Raw genomic sequence first — 19,823 nt, forward strand, 5'->3', positions numbered from 1 at the left:
GAAGCAAATACTAGATGCTTTGCACAGGCCTAATGATAACATAAATATGACATTCTATGGTTTAATATGTAACACTTTGCTCATGTACCATGGCTGCGCTTCCTGCCAGTAGGAATCTTTAAAGAAATATAGTATTTCATTTCCCACTGATTTTATAATAGAGCTACCAATACACTTATTTTTTGTTTTAATATATGTTCTGGTCAGCAATGTTGATTAATTAGTGAATGCAAAGGCACTTAGAATTTTTGGAAATAATATGGTACTTAGGTGATTTTCACCCCGGGAAAATGTTCCACCAACTGGGAGAGGGTAGAGCAAGGGAAAGTTTTCCCCTGCTTTGAGTTTGATCACTTGCCTCATGGGAAATTGCCACATAAGTTTGTCAGCACCTCATCTTTAGGGATTGATGAAGAAACTGTAAGACCAGGTTTAGTTTCAAGTTGTTTTTATTCATAATATGATCTGGCCTTAAGAAATAGATTGCCATTTAAAAACTTAATAGTGTATCCTCAGAATGCCACATTTAATACCAGACAGAGTAATTAATAAGTCTGCCGTACACTTATGGCCTCTGCAGTATTTTACCCTGATTTAATTAATGATACAACAAAACTTGCAAATATGTTACTTTGTTTCATAGGAAAACAGTTTTGAGCAATTCATTATTAACTACTGTAATGAGAAGCTGCAGCAGATCTTCATTGAACTCACCCTTAAAGAAGAACAGGAAGAATACATACGTGAGGTAGTAATAAAATTTAGTTTTTCATATGCTAGTTTCTTGCCTTCTTGCCTAAATGTACCTTTTGAGGGCATAACACTAAGAACTCTCATTAATCCTAAATCTGCCATGGAATGCGTCTGCTATGCAGGAAAAGTTGGGGAGGCTTTCTGTTTGTTTGCTTGTTTGTTTTTATTTCACATTCTCATGTCTGAATTGGTAAGAGGTCAGAATGAACTTTTATTTATATGTATTATTAATAATGCATGATTGATAGGTCTAAAATCAGGTAGGTAGATGAAATGAGATTGTATGAACGTAATTGTAGATAGATTCTATTAATTTTTTAAAGTGAATTTTTAAAATAAGCCATAGGTATTGTTTTAAGAATGGACTCTCAATATATTGAGAGCCCACCTTATTGTGTTTTTGTGGTTTTTCAGTGGTTAGCCATGAAGTTAATGTTGTTTTTGGTTCTAGCAATATATTCTATTATACATACCAGTCAGAGGAAATGTTGTTCAGAGCTGTAGAAACTTCTGTGTTCAGATTGAATGGCACCATTGTGCTATGTTCAGTGTTTTTGAAAACTGGATAGACTTTCTTCTTGCCTTGTAATTATCAAGACAATACAGAACTTAAAGTATTTTTTTCATTGTTTGGTCAAGGACTTGAAAACATAATTACTGTAATTTGTTCTTTGAATCAAATTTCAATTCTTTCTGAAGAAACTAAACTGTTAGTAGATATTACTGCAGAATACGAATTAAGAATGGACTTGAAATAATCAGGCTTTTGCTCCATAAATTTGGCCATCTCCCTCAATCATGTGCATCAGCAGGTTTCTGTAATGCATATGTTGTCTGGTCTAGTTCTTCCATATTTGGAAGTTTTATTGTTGATATTAAAAAAATTAAAATATTAAGAATTTGTGAACAGCAGCCAGACTTTCTTGGTTTTCAGATGGCTGCATCTAAATTTAGCCCTTTTTCTCCTGATCAAAAATTAAGAACAGTGAAATCTTGGTCTCAGATTCTTGCACTGGAATTGACTTATTTCCTTATAAACATTGCAAGTGTACACAAAGCATTATTGACCCAAGTCCTTGCAGTATAAAATTTTGGCTCCTTTCCAATGAAGTGCATGGGAAATTGACATAGATTAGAGAATGGAATGGAAAGCAAGTCTGGCAGCCATTCAAGGGCATTCATTTTGTTCAAATAATATTAGTGGTAGAGTATTGCATTTTCCTACATAAAATGCTAGGATCCAAAAACGTGTGTATGTGTATGTGTACATATAGACCTAACTTTTAAAGGATATCTTAATAAATAGGAATGTAACTTAAATATGCCAATAAAAAGTGGTCTTCAACAGTGATTTCTTTTTCTTTTGTTTTTTTTTAATTTTTGTTCTTCTAGGGTATTGAATGGACTCACATTGAATATTTCAACAACGCTATAATTTGTGACCTAATAGAAAATGTAAGTTGTAATTATTGCCTTAAAAGCTCTTGCCTGCATGCAGTTTTTCTAAAATTCATCTCATGAAATTAAGTGCTATAAAATCGGAAATATCCTAATTGCACTGGATTTCTGTTGGTTTGCAATGATAGTGGTAGCTTTCAATTTTGTGTGCGAGTGTGTGTATAATGTATATAGTGGCGCTATTTTTGCACTTAATCATAGCTTACTTATGCTTAGTCTGCTGAATGTCTAGTCTAATAAGGTATTTCAGAAGTCTGGAATGGACAAAGCTATTAAGTAATATATGCATTACATTTTCCCTTAGAAATGTGCAGCAGTTAGTTCTAAAACAAACTACATTTATTTATTCTGTTAAATCAAATATTCTGATGCAGTGCTGCTTTCATTAAGAGAGATCCTAAGCAACTCTAAATAACATTTCTTTTGTTTGATAACCAAGGAATTCAGTCACCACCTGCTTCAGGAAGTAATTGTACTTAATAACAATAGTTCTTATTGACTTAATACAGTTTTATTTTTATCTCTCTCAAACTTTCAAAACAACTAGGACAGAAAGATAATGTACCTAGTAATACAAAATACATGCTAGCATTTTCATAATTGTTTTTGAGAGAGGAAGGCTTTGGAGAGATGATATTAGGGAAGGAAAAGTCCATTGGGTGTGGGAATGGGGAGGGAGGAAGAGGGTATGGTAAGAATTTTTGTTTCCTTTTACAGAGGGATTGAATTTGGGTTGGGAAGTGAAGTCAGGTTGTGCTGGGGGTGTGGGGGGAGTGGATTTCCTTGGGCCCTTGGCACATGTTCCCTTGATGGCTTGATGGGATCTGTTCCCTGGTTCAAACAATTGCCACAAGTGATTTTTGGGGACGGGAGAATAAATCCCAATCATATCATTACTACTTGCCAGTGCAGGAAAGGCTAAGGATCTTGATCCTAGGCTCCCCCTACACTGGTGCAAGTAGAAAGTTGGGTGTCCGGTGAACTGCTGTGGTCCTGGAGCTGGAACTGGGACTGCACAAGAGTGAGTTTGATGCTCCAGGGCAGTCACAGGAGTGGAACCACTGCCAGTCAGCTCATTGGTGGTCTTGGTCTCAGGACATCACTGTAATGAATATGACACTGGTGGGGTCCTGGGTTGGGACTACCAATCAGCTGATTGTGGTCCCAGCCTTGGGATTGCAGTGGGGACAGTCCTAGAGCCCCACCATGCAGCTAGCATCAGGCTGTATGGTGGGGACCCTGCCACGTGTTCAATTTCAAGGGCAATGGGAACCAGCCACATATTTTGTGGAACAATTTTGTGACGTATTTCCCATTTTATCATGCCATTAATCGCCCAATTGTGTAGCTGGGTTACTATTTAAGATGTGATTAACTGATCAGAGGTAGAGGAGTGGGAGAGTGGATTGCTTTTGAATTTTCGTGGGTGAGAATTTTATTGTACTTTTTTCTTTTAATATTTTATTCTGTTTATAAAATTTGTCTCTCGTCCTCCTTGAGTCTTTTTTTTTGGGGGGGGGGAAGCAGTGTGTGTGTGTGTGTGTATATGTGTGTGTGTGTATATATATATATGTGTGTGTATATGTGTATATATATATATATAAAATCGATCAGTAAACTAACTGCTTATTTTTAAGTTGGTGATGATAAATTAGTCTCTGGTATCTACTAGGAGAAAAAATGAAGTTGAGTTTTGAAAAATGAAAAAGAGTAAGTCAAAATTCAAATCTGAAAAATACACTTTCAGTAACATGAATGTATGTTAAGGAAGGGGGTGAAAGAAAAACAAACTGGCCAGTTCTTGAGCTGAGCTGAAAAGGAACAACTTTTCCACACATTATACTTTAAAAACCAATTGCAATGCAATGTATTTGTAAGTTTATGGTATTATTTTTAAATATTCATAAGTCTGAATGTCAGAATCAGCATAGTCTCATAGAACAAATTGCTGTAACTTTGCCTGTATCTCATTCTTCTTTTCTGTAAAATGAGGGGGTGACTTCCTTTATAAAATGCTTTGGGATCTATGGTTTAAAATTGCTTTATAGCAGCTTTCTAATATTATCTATCTATTTAAAAATATTTCATACGTGTGTCTACAGTCAAATTGGCTTTAAAGGCACTACTGCACCAAAGATGGCACATTTTTACTGTTTTCAATGATTAAGATCTCAGTGAAGAATGAGAATGTTGTATGGGCTCCTGTAATGAAGTAAGAGAAGAAAAATACACAAAACTAATTTTTTCATTAAGAAATGTGTTTTTCATGTTCAAATACTTTTCAAGATGTTATCAAATTTTCTTCACACTTTCAAAATAAAGTTTATTTTAACTGAAATCAAGCTTTCAAAGAATTTTGAGTGATATGAATGACTTCAAGAATGGGTTCAGACTGGAATGGCTTCTTTGAGCTTAATATATAATTCAGCTGTAATATTAAGGCTGGAGTTTTGGCAGGTTAAATTCAGAGTTCTGACTTGTTATGATTTAAATATTAAATGTATGGTTCAGAACCAATTATATGCTTAATTACAGGAACTAGATTGTTTGCATCACCACTGGTGTAGCTGATCTGTGTTTGTTTTTGACTCTTGCTTTTCTAGCTATATTTTTATTATAATGCCATACTTTTCTAAGATAGCTTAATATCATATTGATGTCAATAAAAAGATTATTTAAACAGGGCTTTTAATGAAGGATTTTTTTAAATTACAGAATCAAACTGGAATTCTGGCTATGCTAGATGAAGAGTGCCTGCGGCCAGGGACTGTTACTGATGACACCTTTTTAGAGAAACTGAACCAAATCTGTGCTACTCATCAGCACTTTGAGAGCAGGATGAGCAAATGTTCACGTTTCCTGAATGATACATCCCTGCCTCACTGTTGCTTCAGAATTCAGCATTATGCTGGCAAGGTACTGTATTCGCAGAACTTGTATAAGCTTAGACCTGCACTGTTTGCATGCAAGGCCTGGACATCTGAAACGATGTTAAATTCTTTTAAATACTAAATGATTATACAATAAAGGTTGATATGGCAGCATGGAGTTGCCTAAAACCAATACTAGGGCAGCAAATGTAGATGTAGTATAAAATTACTCTTGTACTTAATCTTCAGCCAATGGTAAGTTATCTTTTGACTGTACTGCCATCTTTATGGGTACATCTCACATAGGCTAAAACTGTTTTAGACTTCAGTGGTGGTAGATAGAGTTCCACATCCTTAAGTTAGGGTAATACATTTTTCCTGAGTGTTCTGAAACTAAAAATGCTCTCTTTAGAAGTATAATGATTAACACACGTGGAATCCAATCTTTACGTTTTGCCAAGGTTCGACTGTCAGAAACTTGACCAGTGTTTTAACCTGGAAATTGGTTATTTCACTGAGTGTCAAAGGTTAGACAACATTTTATTTTTCTAGTACTATTTCACTCAGTTGTTCTTGATAATTTTTAACTGTGTATTTTATTTCAATTTTTCCCTAATTCAGGTATCACTAATTACTAGTGTATTAGTGTCTCTTAGCCCAGGGCTTGTCAACTGGGAGTACTCTTCCCCTTCCCCACTCCATGTCTGGCCACCAGGGGTACACTTATTCAAACAGATTTAAAACCCCTGTCTTAGCCTGTTGTAACAAAGTTGCTGGGAGTCTACTTTTTCTAACTGGCATGACAGCCTCATGTTTCTATTTTGTATATTATATTCTATATTTGGTGGTTGCATTTTATATTTGGTTGTAATTTGCGATTGATTAATATAATTAGCATTCTTTTTCTTTGATGAAGCTGAAATGATCCAATTGAAAATACCTTTGGTGCTCTGGGTGGGATTAGGAACAGATTGCCTCTTATAAGTGAAGGTCTTCACTTATTGTGGCACTTTCTAACTGGGCAGAACATTTCAGTCAGTTTCTACTGTTTTTGCATTTGTTTTTCAATCAACTGTTGAAAACATTTTGAATAGGCTGCTTGATGATAAAATATGGACTTTTCCACCCCCCAAAATATAATCTACTTCTTGTTTTTTTTTCCCCATAGTAGTTTCTGACAATATTTTCAAAAACAGCTAAATCCAGAAACACGTTTTCTGTTTAACAGAAAAGTTTCTGGTCATTTGATCCAGTGTAAAATATGACTAGATCATGATTATTTTGATAAAAGCTGACCAATTTATATTAAGGTCAGCTTGGGGAGGGTGTATGTGTTTACTCAGGTCCCATAGAGAGCTATGCAAATTTCTGCTGGATGCTTCCTGTGTGTCCAGCTGCAGCTCAGATCGTACCATCTATGCATGTCATTAGGCTGTTTTTCTCATGGGGATAATAGGGCAATGCTACTCATATTAGCTCAGATTTAGGAAATTTCTCAGCTTATTTTAAATACAACTGTATAACTTTAAGTAAAACTAGTGTTGGTATTGTGGGGATGTTTTTACTACAATTTAAAACAGTAGGGGGAAAAAAACAACTTTTTTGTTTCAAATGGAAGAAACTCTTAAGTTGTCTGTGGAAGAAAGTTTTCTTAGAGTATTTGGTAAGAAAGAGCTTACATGAAAAGTTCTGTCCATCATTGAAAAAGGTATGTTAGGGTTTTTTTTGTTTAAATAAATAGACTAAAGCTGTCTTAAAATTTAACATTACAGTTTAAGAGAACAAATATTTTATAAAAATATTTTGAGTTGGTCTAATAAAAGATATCAGATTTACCCAAAGAACCTTGTCCGCTTATAAACAATATCTATTTTGTTCAATTTGGTGTGGTTTTCAGAGGGGAGAGGAGAATGAAAGATTGTATTTGATATGCAGTGACCCCCCCTGTCCCCAAACACTGATTTTTAAATGAAAGCCAGAAGATTTTTGTTCCTATTGAAATTTTGCATGGAATGGTAAATCACTTCCTGACCTACTCTAAATTTTGATCTGCCTTTTATGTCCCCAAATTGTACAGTAATAAGATTCTTGTCTGTTGTTTAGGTGATGTACCAAGTTGAAGGATTTGTTGACAAAAATAATGATCTGCTCTACCGTGACCTTTCCCAGGCCATGTGGAAGGCCAACCACTCCCTAATTAAAGACTTATTTCCAGAAGGTAACCCTGCCAAGATTAACCTAAAGAGACCCCCAACAGCGGGTTCACAATTCAAGGCTTCTGTAGCTACCCTGATGAAAAACCTTCAGACAAAAAATCCAAACTACATTAGGTAAGTGATTCAATAACAAAACTTAAAAAAATTATAATAGATGTGTGACTGAAACAGAAAAGAGAATTCCAAAAGTTATCCTATAATGAAGAGATAAAGGATCCTTTATCAAAGGATAACAAAATATTTTTCTTTAAGATCATTGGTGTACACTCAGTTTAGGTAAATGCCAAGTGAGATATGTTACCTTCACTCATTTGTTGGGTTTCTGTGTGAAATAAAGTTATTTTTGTGTAGTTGAACAACCTTTCCATCAGTTGGCCCTAACTGGACTCATTGCATGGTCAGTAAGTAGAAGAACAAATTTCTCAGGAAATGGAACTTCTCCCTTAGTCTTGATGAGGCAAACTGATAGGGACAGTGTAAAGAAGCTTCTCTTGTTGCTACCCATCCCATTATATTTTTGGCAACAAATAGGACTCTTTTCTGACAGCTTATGCAAATAAACCCTTTAAAATGGAGGGGGAAGGCTGGTTATCTGCTTATCTGCTTATGAATACTTGCTATTATATCTGCATACACTTTGGTAGATCAGTTATTAATGTGCTTTTTAGGAAATATTTCAGAATAGCAAATTATTTTGATTTCTTTGTGGGATTTTAAGTAATGAAATTTTGAGAATAATTTGAGAATAATACATGCATGAGAGAACATATCTCGTGCATGTATTTAGTCAAGTTAAAGGTCATTAGCTTATATCTAGTATAAGCCTAAAGTCTAAAGTTAAAGGTCACTTTAATAGCTCCACATACACAAAACAATTAGCAGTTTCCCTGCTAAATAAATATATATTGTTTCAATTTCCAGATGCATCAAACCCAATGACAAAAAAGCTGCACACATCTTCAATGATGCTCTAGTATGCCACCAGGTCCGGTACCTTGGTCTCCTGGAGAATGTCCGAGTTAGAAGGGCAGGCTACGCATTCAGGCAGCCTTATGAACCTTGTCTAGAAAGGTACAAAATGCTTTGCAAGCAAACATGGCCTCACTGGGGAGGACCTGCAAGGTAACATTTAATTGGTATTCTTATTCCTTCGTATTTCAATGTATATGTATTTAAGTAGCTAAACTCTAAAAATGTAGATCACTTGCAAAGGAAATGCTTCTAGCAACAGTCTTACTTGTTAACAGAAAAGAGTTCTGCAGAGAGGCCAAATAGTTCCTAAAATGCATTTCAGCCTGCTAATCTACAGACAAAGTCTCTTTGAACTATCTTGAAAATGGCTAGGTAGTCTGTAATAGAGTGAGAGGGGCAACTCTCTTTCTCTCTCTTTTTTTTGTGTAATCCCCACTCCAACATCTTGTATCTAGTAATATGATTATCTTTTAACTAAACTATTAAGCAATACATTCTTTTAACAATAATTTTGAGGTAATAATAGCCTTAAAGACTTATGAAACTATTAGATACTTCTGATAAATATTAATTCTCTAATTTTAAATTGCATAGTGCTCATCAAAAATGGCCTTGCTGGTGTCCTAGATAGAAAAAATAGTATTTTTCCTCCAAAGTTTTTTTTTTCTATGTTTCCATGGATAAGGTGAAATTGAATGTGATGTACAGATATTCTTTTACAATGAATCAACCACTTCAGCATCAATTTAGCTGTTTAAAATCATCTAGATAATGTTAGTACAAATTATACCCATAGAAAGTATTGCCCAACATTATTTTGGACTCTACTTTTTAGGCATTATTGTAATTTTGGACAACTTCTGTGGTTTCACATGTATTTATTGACTTTTAAAATCAATTTAGTGTCAGGTAAAACATGGTATCCATGGTTAACTATTTACAAGAATGGAGGGGTAGCATTTGACAAGTGTCAGTCAAAGTTTGTGAAACTTCTGTATTATATTTGACACAAATGTGAGTTCCTTGCCTGCCTTTTTTAAGTGTAAAACTATATTTGATGCCAAAACTGGTCCTTTGCTGGTATTGCTAAATGAAATTATTTCCCTTTATACACAGTTATTTCATAACATTGCAATAATGATTATCTCAAATTGAATTTAAAAATTACTAAAATGAGTTGTACTATCATTCTTAAGCCATACATGTATGGAAGATTTCAAAATGCCCTTTAATGTGCTATCTGTAGATTAAGAGAGCTCTCACTTTGTTCTTTTAGGGATGGTGTAGAAGTTCTGTTTAATGACTTGGAAATTCCTGAGGAGGAATATTCTTTTGGTAGATCGAAAATATTCATCCGCAACCCAAGAACGGTACGTGAACAAACTTCTTCAACAGAATCAAAGAACATTTTGCATGAAGAATGCCTCTTGCTAGCACCGCAGAATTTAATGGAAAATTAGTGTAGGTTTCTCCAAACATAGTGCTCTGAAGCCACTTCAGCCTACAATATACTAAAAGTCAGTCTCAAAGAATTGACGTTTTTGTTGTCATAACTACTCTTTGCCTGCCTTTTTAAAACATAGCTCTTCAAATTAGAAGATCTGCGAAAGCAACGTCTTGAAGATTTGGCCACACTCATTCAGAAGATTTACAGAGGATGGAAATGCCGTACTCATTTCCTTTTAATGAAGAAGAGCCAAATTGTGATTGCCTCCTGGTACAGGAGATATGCAGTAAGAGTCTACTCATTTTAAACACAGATTCCTTTTTAGTATGTAGCAATGGTTATTTTCCTTTCCTCTATCAGCTTGGAGAAGTGCTAAAGGAATTCAATTTTGTATCTGTATTTTGGCATCAGATACGCACACAAACAAATTGAATGATATGGACTTGTGTTGAAGTGCTATATATATATGAAAATGCCTGTCCAAGTAACTTGTTCAGGTCTATATTTGGGCATACATTTTCCTAATATTATGCGCTGGGAAGGATGGACTCTCTCTAATGCAACAAAATCAACCAATGCTGAGGCAGCCAACTTGAACAAAAGCTCAGTGATGCATGTATTAACTAGCTATGAATTATTGTCATTTTTTGGTCTCTTGCCTTATTTGCAGCCTTTAAAATAAATGCTATGATATTGCCAAATCGTTCTACTCCTAATGACCAACTCTGTAGTAACAGCATTCTGTGAAAGCTTTCCAAGTTCAGCTTGGATAACATGGAGGCCAATCAAAGATTGGAAAAAAATACGGCCATTTACATCTCGAAGCAAGTAATGACTTATGGGTGGTGTTAAAAATAATTTCCCACAGCAGTTTGTCTATATGATTTCGTTATCTTTCTTCAGATGAACAGGATCAGATTGCATTACTGAGTAGATCATAGGTCCTAAATGGTTTAAAAAGAGTTGGCAAAACTATGTTTGCAGATCTGTTGAAACAACGAAATAAGAAAAAATGAACAGCCAGCTTTTGACTTGAGTACACCTGTATCAGCATTATTTTCTAATTTATAGATCTTCATTGCTTTGTTGGGAATTTACAGGAGTAATTTTTGTTTTACATTTGAGCATATAATTATTTCATAATCCAAAATAATTACTTGGTGGAGGAGGGGTTCCTATGTATAGGGGATCCTGATCTCAGAAGCAAGATGACAAAGTTATAAGTAAGGGCAGTAATTGGGATGCTGCAAAGGGGGTGTATTCCCCACAAATTCAGCTTGGGGACATTTCCTTGTGTGGGTCAGTGGTTCTCAACCTTTTTAGATTTGGCATCTCCCTGGTTCAGTGGTGGTCATGTTGTTGGTATGGTAATCAACGGCCTACTAGTAAAAAAATAAGGATCTTCTTGATTTTAAGAGGAAACTGTTCACCCTTTTAAGTAAAATGGTCAGTGGTTGTATGTCAAACTGATTTACTTGGCTAGCATTCTGGTCTTGCATTCAGCAACTTAGTTTTTTCCTTTAAATTATTATAAATACTGGTATTATAGAAGGGCTGTGGGGTGGGTGTTAGAAACAAAAGAAGTCTTATGATTGTCGGTAGAAAACATAGCCAGCAAACTAAAGCAAAGCATTTGTGGCAGACTGTCTGCTATTTTGTTGGTGGGAAAGACAACAAAACAGTGGCTGTTAGCATTTAATTCACATAACTTTACACTGCTGACCATACGATTAGATTTCTGTGTAAGTTAAAAGTAGCATTGTCCACAGACTTTTGTTTGTGGGTTATTTCCTTTTGGGTTAGATACGGAATCCACACCCCAATTTGTGCATTTAAAAATAACACACCGTTCTGTTATTTTCTTATGACTTGCCCCCTCGGTTATTTTTTTTTTTAGACATCACTAAAAATATGTTGATCAAATCACTTCATAATCATGGGTTTGCATTTCTTTAATACAGCAACAAAAGAAGTATCAGAAGATAAAGAGTTCGGCAATTATAGTACAGTCTTACATCAGAGGATGGAAGGTGAGTCTGACATCAGAAAGCCTCTCATTTTACTTGCACAGGCTAATACAATCTAAGCATGCTGGACTCTGCTGAGGACAGCTGAGTCATTAACCAGTTTGCCATGCAGAGAGTATAGCAAGCTATTTCAGTGCCAGGGGCAGGAATTATGTTGACAACTGAAAAGGGAGAAAAGGAGGGAAAAGTCTTACCTGCTGGACTTCTCCTGACTTAAGTGGCAGCTGCTACTGCTATTGCTTTAGTGGCTGGGGCTGCTTCCACTGAGAGCCAGGCAACCGCACAGGCTTCTCAGGGAGCCCTGTTCCCTACCCACGCTTACCCTGTGTGGATAGGGTTATGGCTCCCATGGGAAAGCCTCCTGGGGCTGTGCTTGCACAGCAGCACCTGCTGTAACAAAGTCTCCTGAGGGGCAGGGGGGCCCTACTGGAAGCCCCTCCCCACCCCCCAGTCAGCATCCAGGGCTGGTGTGCTGCCCTCTCCACCCCTGCAATTTTGCTAATGTTACCAGGATTTTCAAATGTGAAATAAAATTTGAATTGAATACAATTTCAAGAAAAGGGACTAGCCAGGTGGGGCTGTTTTGGAAGGCAGTCTGCAGACAGGGGATGTGGAAATGCTATTGATACATCACAGTAGGCCCAGTGGGAGAGTGTGTTGTTGCTACTACCTACAGCTTGTTATGGCATTGCCTCTTCAAATATATCTGTCCCAAGCTCTTTGACAGAAGATCTGTGATTATGATGGGGACTTCAGAAATGAGGTTTATAAAAACTGGTTTAAAAATGAGATTTTCTTCCTGTTTGGAAGGACTGGAAAATATCTAAAAAATCTTGTACCTTCACCTAGTGGAAGGTACAGCCTAGTCTTAGGAAGGAGTTAACCTGTCAAGGTTTTCTTTCACACTACTATTGCACCCTTCCCTAAGTAGATGCAAACTCTTCATTCATTACAAGGTATTACACCTGGTGTATATAAACAAGGACAGTCTTCCAGTTGCCAGTCAGGTGCCAGTTTATATTTTTGTTTGTGCCAAAGGAATTGAAAGCCTGGAATTTTTTGTGCAAACTCACATTAGGCTTGGTTTCCCAGCTGCATCCTAGGTTTATTACACTTTTATTAAAAGATTTTAACTTTGTCCAGCATTATTGAAAAATTATACTTGTCTGCAAGCAGTCAGGGTGTGCTTTAAAATACAAATGTGCTGAAGCTGATAAGAAAATTATAGCAATCTCATGTCTGTGACAAAAACATGTTAAACTAGACATGTTAAACAAGGATGAGGCCAGGTCCAACTCTTACTCCTTCTGAAGTTTAATTAAATGAAATTTTAATCAAATGATGAATTTTACAAAGCTGATTTAAAAAGTAAGGGGAGTCAAGCTCATTTGAGAGAGTGATTCGATTCCATGGTATAGCTATGGTCTGTGGGCCAAGATCAGAGAATCATAGATTTGGAAGAGATCTCAAGGGTTGTCTGGTCCAACCTCTCCTTGTGAGACTAGGAAGGACTTCATACTCCATGTAATCTGCAGTGGATCTCTGACTAATGTCAGTGGCAGATGGAGAGAATATGGAAATCCATTTACTAATTAGATTTGTGCTTATTCAATACCTTATTGACCCATTTAGTATTCTTCATTGTGAAAAATGTTCATTGTTAGGTTAATGGTACTTCTACCCATCTTCCAAAATTCTCTTCCTCTTCTGTCTTCACTTTTTTCTCTCTCTTTTCCCCCCTCTCCTGCAGCAATTTCTTGTTTCCTATCCTTAAGGTCTTTTTGATCCTATCCTCTTTGCTGCTCCAACCACTAAAAAAATCAGACAAGGAACAGTTAATGATGTTGAAGTATTGGCATGTAACTTTAGAGCTGATGCTGCTATGTGACTTCCTATGTCCAAGTTAGTGTTTCAGGCTGTCTGCAAACTCAGGTTTAAACTTGGCTCACTTTGGAAGGTTATCCTGCAGCCATGAGGTCTCAGAATATAATTTTTTAAAATTAAAGATGAGATTCTGTACAATATTAATATGTTCTTTCAGATTTTCTCTGTGGTATATCAGTATATCATGCAGTGAGAGGACAGGACTAGGAAAAAATGGATTTAGAAGGTACTATATTTTATAACTCAGGCCAAAAAAGAAAGGGTTTTTGTAATATCTTACAACCCCCTGATAGTTGTCTGTTTGGCTGAACAGTATCCTTGCACAAAGACTAGCGTGAGTGTTCATTACAGTTTTTGTTGAAATTTATCTGCCTAGCTCAAGTTAAAGTAATCAGATCTCCGAATCGCAAGCAGCATAGACTATATGTCTTCTTGCTGCATTCCTAGTTCAAGTATCTGTAATACTAATACTTAAAGAATTCATTCCTTCTGGTGGGCCAGGTAGGTTGAATTTAAAGGATACACAGTGCAGAAACATAGTGAAAGACTGACTGGTTTGGTGAATGCTGGCATTTCTGGAAATCTCAACCTACAAAGGGTACTTCTACATTATTGTGGCATATCCTAGGTGCATTGTTCTTAACCAGGTCCCAGCCACTTGTTGCTTCTACTGGTGGAAACTGACTGGTGAAGTATGCTTGAGACAGAGGTCTTGAAAGTTGCTGTACAGGCCATTTCTCTGAGAGGCCTCACTGCATTATTCTGGATTCAGAGCATGCCAGTCAGAGTAGGTGGGCTGTTGGTCTTCAGGGTGTCCTGGCTAGAACTGGAGCCTATTGCTGGAGCCAAACATACTGCTTTTCTCTTTCAGTGGGATATGTATTCTTAATTGCTTAGGCATATTTGAAAAATCCTACTTGCAATCTAAATCATATTGTACAATAGGTGGAAGAGAAGTATTATTGTCCTTGTACAGTTGAAGTGACCTGCCTGAAGTCTGTGACAGAGGAAGAAACTGAACCAAATTAGAATAATAGAAAATTAGGTTTTGAAGGGACCTCAGGAGGTCATCTAGTTCAACCTCCTGTTCAAAGCAGGACCATCCCCAACGAGATCAGCACAGCCAGACTAGGTCATTCCAGCCAGGAATGAATTACCTGAAGTTCCAAACCAGTTCTTCAACTGCAACCTCTTTCCTCTAATACATTCTTATTTTTCTGTTTCTGGATTTGGAGTGCTAGTGTTTGAGGGGTTATTTTTCTGGGTTTTAAGTAAGATGCTGCCTATTATAGATCAGATGTAATAAAAAAGGTATGAAATTAGTGTTCTTTTTCTTTTGATTGATCAAAGGCTCGAAAGCTTCTCCGAGAACTTAAGCATCAGAAACGTTGCAACAAAGCTGTCACAACTATTGCAGCTTATTGGCATGGTACCCAGGTAAGAAAATGTTAGAAAGCTTTGTATTACAGAGCCATTATGTGGAACAAAGACCCTACAGATTAAAGATTTGGGGAATATTTTCAGTGGCTTAAGCTACTTAACTTGCATTTCTCTTTGCTGCTTACATGTTTTAACTATTGCAATCTCAAAAACCAAGACATACTTTCATATTTACTGTTTATGGTGACTGGTTTCTTTCTTTCTCTTTCTGTCCATTGGGAACCCGCAGTAACCTTTTCTGTCCTAAACTTTTCTATAACCCATTTCAAATACACTACAGGCGCGAAGGGAACTGAGACGACTGAAGGAGGATGCTAGAAATAAACATGCTATTGCTGTTGTTTGGGCTTACTGGCTTGGATATAAGGTACTTCATGCATACATTCCATGCCTCTTCACTGCTCAACAATATCTGACTTTCATCTATAGTAAATAGTGAAGATTAATAACTAATGCTATGACTTAGAAAATATTAGAGCATGATCCTTGATTTCTTGCATTTCCATTCATGCCACACTTAATAAATCTGAAGACATCCTAAATGTTAGTCTTCCATCTATTGTATAGTAGACTAGGAACTTCTAACCATGCTACCCAACTAGTACCAATTGCATACTAACAAGTTATTAGATTTACATTATTAGAGTACAATATTGTCAAATTAGAAAATGCATTTAACTGACCAAATATGCAAAGCATGTTTTTTCTGCTAACAAGTGCTTGCAGTGACATTTTTCTAGATTTCTAATTAAAGCTTTTAATGGGGAGTGTGTATTCTGAAACTTATGCAGGCTCTTTACATTCAAAATAGTACATTGTAAATTATAATTTTTACAACTTCGTGTTTGCAATCCATTCTGTGCTGTTTTTGTCTTTATTAATAAATTTCAGTTGGATAAGAGGAAGTACAGTGTTGCAAATAAGATGCAGTATTGATGACCTGAGTTTTGGGAGAAAAGTATGTTAGCATACGTGTCTAAACTTCTGGCACTAGAAAAATCCCAGGAATTCCATCATCAGCTGTTCGTTTTGAGAACTAAAATCCCACTGAAAGATTCCTGCTAATCCCTAGATTGCAGTTTCAGGTTTTGTGAGCCGTCAAAAATTCTGTGCAGCAGACAACAACATTTAAATTATTGTTTTAATTAATTAACAGTGCTTCACTGACTTGCGATATTTTCAGTAAGCCAATGAAAATTAAATCTCTCTCAATTATTATTTTGCATTGTTATTACAAAATACCTCATGAGTTAAAAAGAAAAATGTTTAGTGTGGTCCACTAATACAGAGCCAAAAAACAATGCTGAGTTTGACCTTCATTGTTTTGTCACTGATGTAAATCTGTTAGACTTGTAATGAAATGTCAACCTGGGACTCAGCAAATAAAAATATACAGAAGACCCCTCATGAGAGAGATCAGTGTAAACTGCTACACTATCTAATCACTCACAATTTTCTCTTCACTTACATTAAATAAATGTAAAATGTTTCTACCTTACTCTAATTAGGACAGGAAAATAATTATATATCAACTCTCCTTCATAACAACAAGCAAAACAATTGATTTTTATATTCCTGCTATACCTAAGAACTCTCTTCTACCAGAGAGTCCAGTGGTAGGGAGCTAAATTTATATACAGCTTCACAAAATGAAACTGTACGTTGCTGTTAAAAAAAAGAATAAGACAAATTAGAATGCATTTTTTTTATTTCTATATTAAAGTACCTAATTGACAATACACAAAGAGTGGAAGCAGACATCGCCTTTGTGCCGTCATAACATTTTTTTATGGTGGCATAAAGGCCAAGCAAACAAATGTCCGTAGCCCCTGTCATACCACAAATGCCCAAGATGTGCAGCTGTGATTTAGTTGGCATCAATTTGTGTCACTTTATTGCAGAAGCTGTCCACTAGGTTTACGGTGGGAAAATGTGGTTAGGCAGGCACTCCTTGAGTTTCAGGTGCCTGATGTTGTGTGCCTCAGGAAGTCCCATTTTTGGGGCATGCAAGATCAGGCCACTAAAGCTTGGGGATCTCCTGCCTAGGTTTCTCGTTTTTGATTCCCTGGGTGCTGGTCAACACTCCAGTGCAGTCGTGAGGCTGGGATTACCAGTTAGCTGATTGGTGGTCCCAGCCCCACACCCTCAGCTGAGCTGGTTTTTCACTCTTACAGAGGTGCACCCCAGAAATCCCACAGGGCGCATATCTGTAAGCAGGGAACTTCAGATTTCTCTGCTTAGAGACACACCCAAGACAAGCCCTGGGAAAGTGCCTGTACAAGGGAGGGGGCATGCTGCCTGTTTTCTGCAGGATATATGAGCTGGACAATGGGCATGGCTGATCTGTTCTGTTTGGTAATGTCTGTAAAGTATTTTAACTAAACTAAAATATTACGTTTTAGTTTGTCTATCATAAGTCAAATGCAGTCAAGAAAGTCAAGAAAACATGTCTTAAGCATAAGCATAATTGTAACCAACTGAATTTAAGTGCTCCCTAAAGGCTGCTTGAGATTTAAAAAAAAGTCATAGAACTGAACTACTTGGTTTCCTTCCTCCACCAAAGGCAAACAGATTCTGACTGTGCAGTGTCCTTGGCATTAAGATGTTGCTCCCTCACAAGTGAACTAAAATATATCTTTTATAAAGGCTTTATTAATGCATAGTTAAATTGGAAGAGTGCCCAAAAAGTGCAAGAGGTAAATGTGAAGTGGATTCACTTTTCTTTAATATACTTGACAAGATAAAAGTACTGCAGTGCATAGCTACAGCTACTGCTGCTACCATCTCCTTATCAAGAAGACTGAAACTAATGTGTTGAGTTGCATGATGTCAAATAACTAAACAAACACATTTATTAATATCTTCTAAAATGTAAAAGTATAATTTAATAGACTCTCAGTCTTCATATAGAGTATTTGGGAATTTTATTTTCCTAAAATAGATTATTGATGAATTTGTTTCTCTCCTTGTTTGTATGTGATGAAGTTATGCTGTTTGGTGATATAATGTCACCTATCTCTTCATTGTGGGGAGAATCAGAAAGAGAGATCATTTAACAAAGTGAAGAATAACAGAAACAAAATATTAACATCTCTCTAAAAACAAAAGTTTTAAATATGGCATAAAATAGTATGAGAAGGTTTCTTTTACAATTAGAAACCAACATATTTCTTGATTTGTAGAACTGACCCCAGTATGCTCAAGTGCCTGTCACTGGAGTTATTGATCCTATAGAAAGTTTTAAATGATTCTTGAATCAACATTATTTTCATCTTATAACTAGAGGGAAAGCTTTCCATTAAATTAGGTATCATGAATTCATATTTATTTATTGATTGGCTTACTTTCATGGAAGATATGATGCAAACATTCATAGCAAATAATGGGGCTTGCATAATTCTTACTTTTCTGTATCAGTAAAACAGTGTAGAGGCTTTTATTGACTACCCTTAACACCATTTCCACACTGGGTTTTAATGGTTACATACCGTTCTTCCATCTTTCTATATCTTATTCATAAATTGGCTGTTCTATTGGGAGAATCCTTTTCCTGGTCATTGTGCTATCTGCATCGGGCTGTCTCTTTTGTTCACTATCTAAACGTTTTAGGCTCGAAGGGAATTGAAACGCTTGAAGGAGGAGGCTAGGCGTAAGCATGCTGTTGCAGTCATTTGGGCTTACTGGCTTGGACTGAAGGTACTTTCTCAACCACTCCCTTGCATCAACAGTGAACTCAATATTGAGCGTGGCATCTACTAACACATAATATGCTATTGATTGTGCAGGTTCATTAGTAAACAGTCTTTCAGGAAATTACATTGCTTAGGTTTTGTCATGGACCTTTTTACTAAAAAAAATCCTAAAGCTGAAACTCTCTGAAATGAGACATTTGTAAATGTTTTTAACAACTGTATTATATTACAGTGGTCTTAAGTCTGAAGCTATTTCTTGTCTTATCAGGAGGTTCAGTTTTCAGTGGAAGAAAAAGTGCCAAAAGTGTTCTTAATTAAAGGGACATTAATATGGCTGTTAACTTAAAATTTGACCTACATTGGCAGAAAGCCCATTCAAAAAGATTGCAAACATGTATTTTCTTTTCTTGACCTGTGCTTGCTATATAGCTGGGGAATAGCGTGGGACTACTTTTTTTGTTCTCACTTTAGACTTACTGGCCTTGTATTGTATTGTAGCCTTAAGTATAGTGTTTGATAAAGATGTAGAATTGCATGCTGGAACATATGGTTGGTGGCCTTCAGAGACCTTCCTATAAAAGTTTTAGCAATTCCAGTTTTCACGTTTGTCTGTATATCTCTACAGCAAGGATTGGTTGACAAAAGAAAACACTTCTGTAATCTATAAAGTGTAGTTCTGTTCTGTATATTGACTATGAAAATGGCATTGTGAGAAGAGGCTTTTGTGCCTCAGTGGCGCACATATTTTGTTTTCTCGATTTATATTTTAAGTTAAGTTTTAAAGTACTCTCACTGAGAACTTATTGGGGATCTCAGACACCACCCGAGTTCTTTTGGGCTCAGTTATCATGACTAGTAGATTTAGTGCAGGGGTAGGCAACGTTTTTTGGCCAGTGTGCCAAAAAACACCACAATGTCTACCTTGGAAGGCTGGAGTGCTGGCATGTCAGAAAAAGAATATGAGGGCAAGGGGTACATGGCAGGATGCTCTGCTTGTGCCCCCTGCCCCCTAGCCCTGCTACCCTGTGCCCCCACTCAAAGCCCCTGTCCCCCATTCCTGCTGC

General features: G+C 36.5%; 1 protein-coding gene across 6 annotated transcripts in view; it reads left to right on the forward strand.

Annotated features, from left to right (window-relative positions):
* Positions 1 to 19,823, forward strand: part of MYO1B (myosin IB) — a 236,509-nt gene that overhangs the window by 192,736 nt on the left and 23,950 nt on the right. For 2 of the 6 annotated variants that reach the window (XM_019523112.1, XM_019523113.1), the window contains 11 exons: positions 644 to 748; positions 2,146 to 2,208; positions 4,927 to 5,127; positions 7,185 to 7,411; positions 8,219 to 8,419; positions 9,546 to 9,639; positions 9,853 to 10,002; positions 11,678 to 11,746; positions 14,978 to 15,064; positions 15,348 to 15,434; positions 18,677 to 18,763. In XM_019523112.1, the coding sequence (XP_019378657.1) occupies positions 644 to 748; positions 2,146 to 2,208; positions 4,927 to 5,127; positions 7,185 to 7,411; positions 8,219 to 8,419; positions 9,546 to 9,639; positions 9,853 to 10,002; positions 11,678 to 11,746; positions 14,978 to 15,064; positions 15,348 to 15,434; positions 18,677 to 18,763 (1,371 nt within the window). The remainder of the gene's footprint in view (positions 1 to 643; positions 749 to 2,145; positions 2,209 to 4,926; positions 5,128 to 7,184; positions 7,412 to 8,218; positions 8,420 to 9,545; positions 9,640 to 9,852; positions 10,003 to 11,677; positions 11,747 to 14,977; positions 15,065 to 15,347; positions 15,435 to 18,676; positions 18,764 to 19,823) is intronic. The other 4 variants (XM_019523114.1, XM_019523115.1, XM_019523116.1 and 1 more) reach the window with 2 other exon arrangements.

Source organism: Gavialis gangeticus, unplaced genomic scaffold, assembly GCF_001723915.1.
Source record: "Gavialis gangeticus isolate Ggan-Ray unplaced genomic scaffold, GavGan_comp1, whole genome shotgun sequence".
NCBI lineage: Eukaryota > Metazoa > Chordata > Crocodylia > Gavialidae > Gavialis > Gavialis gangeticus.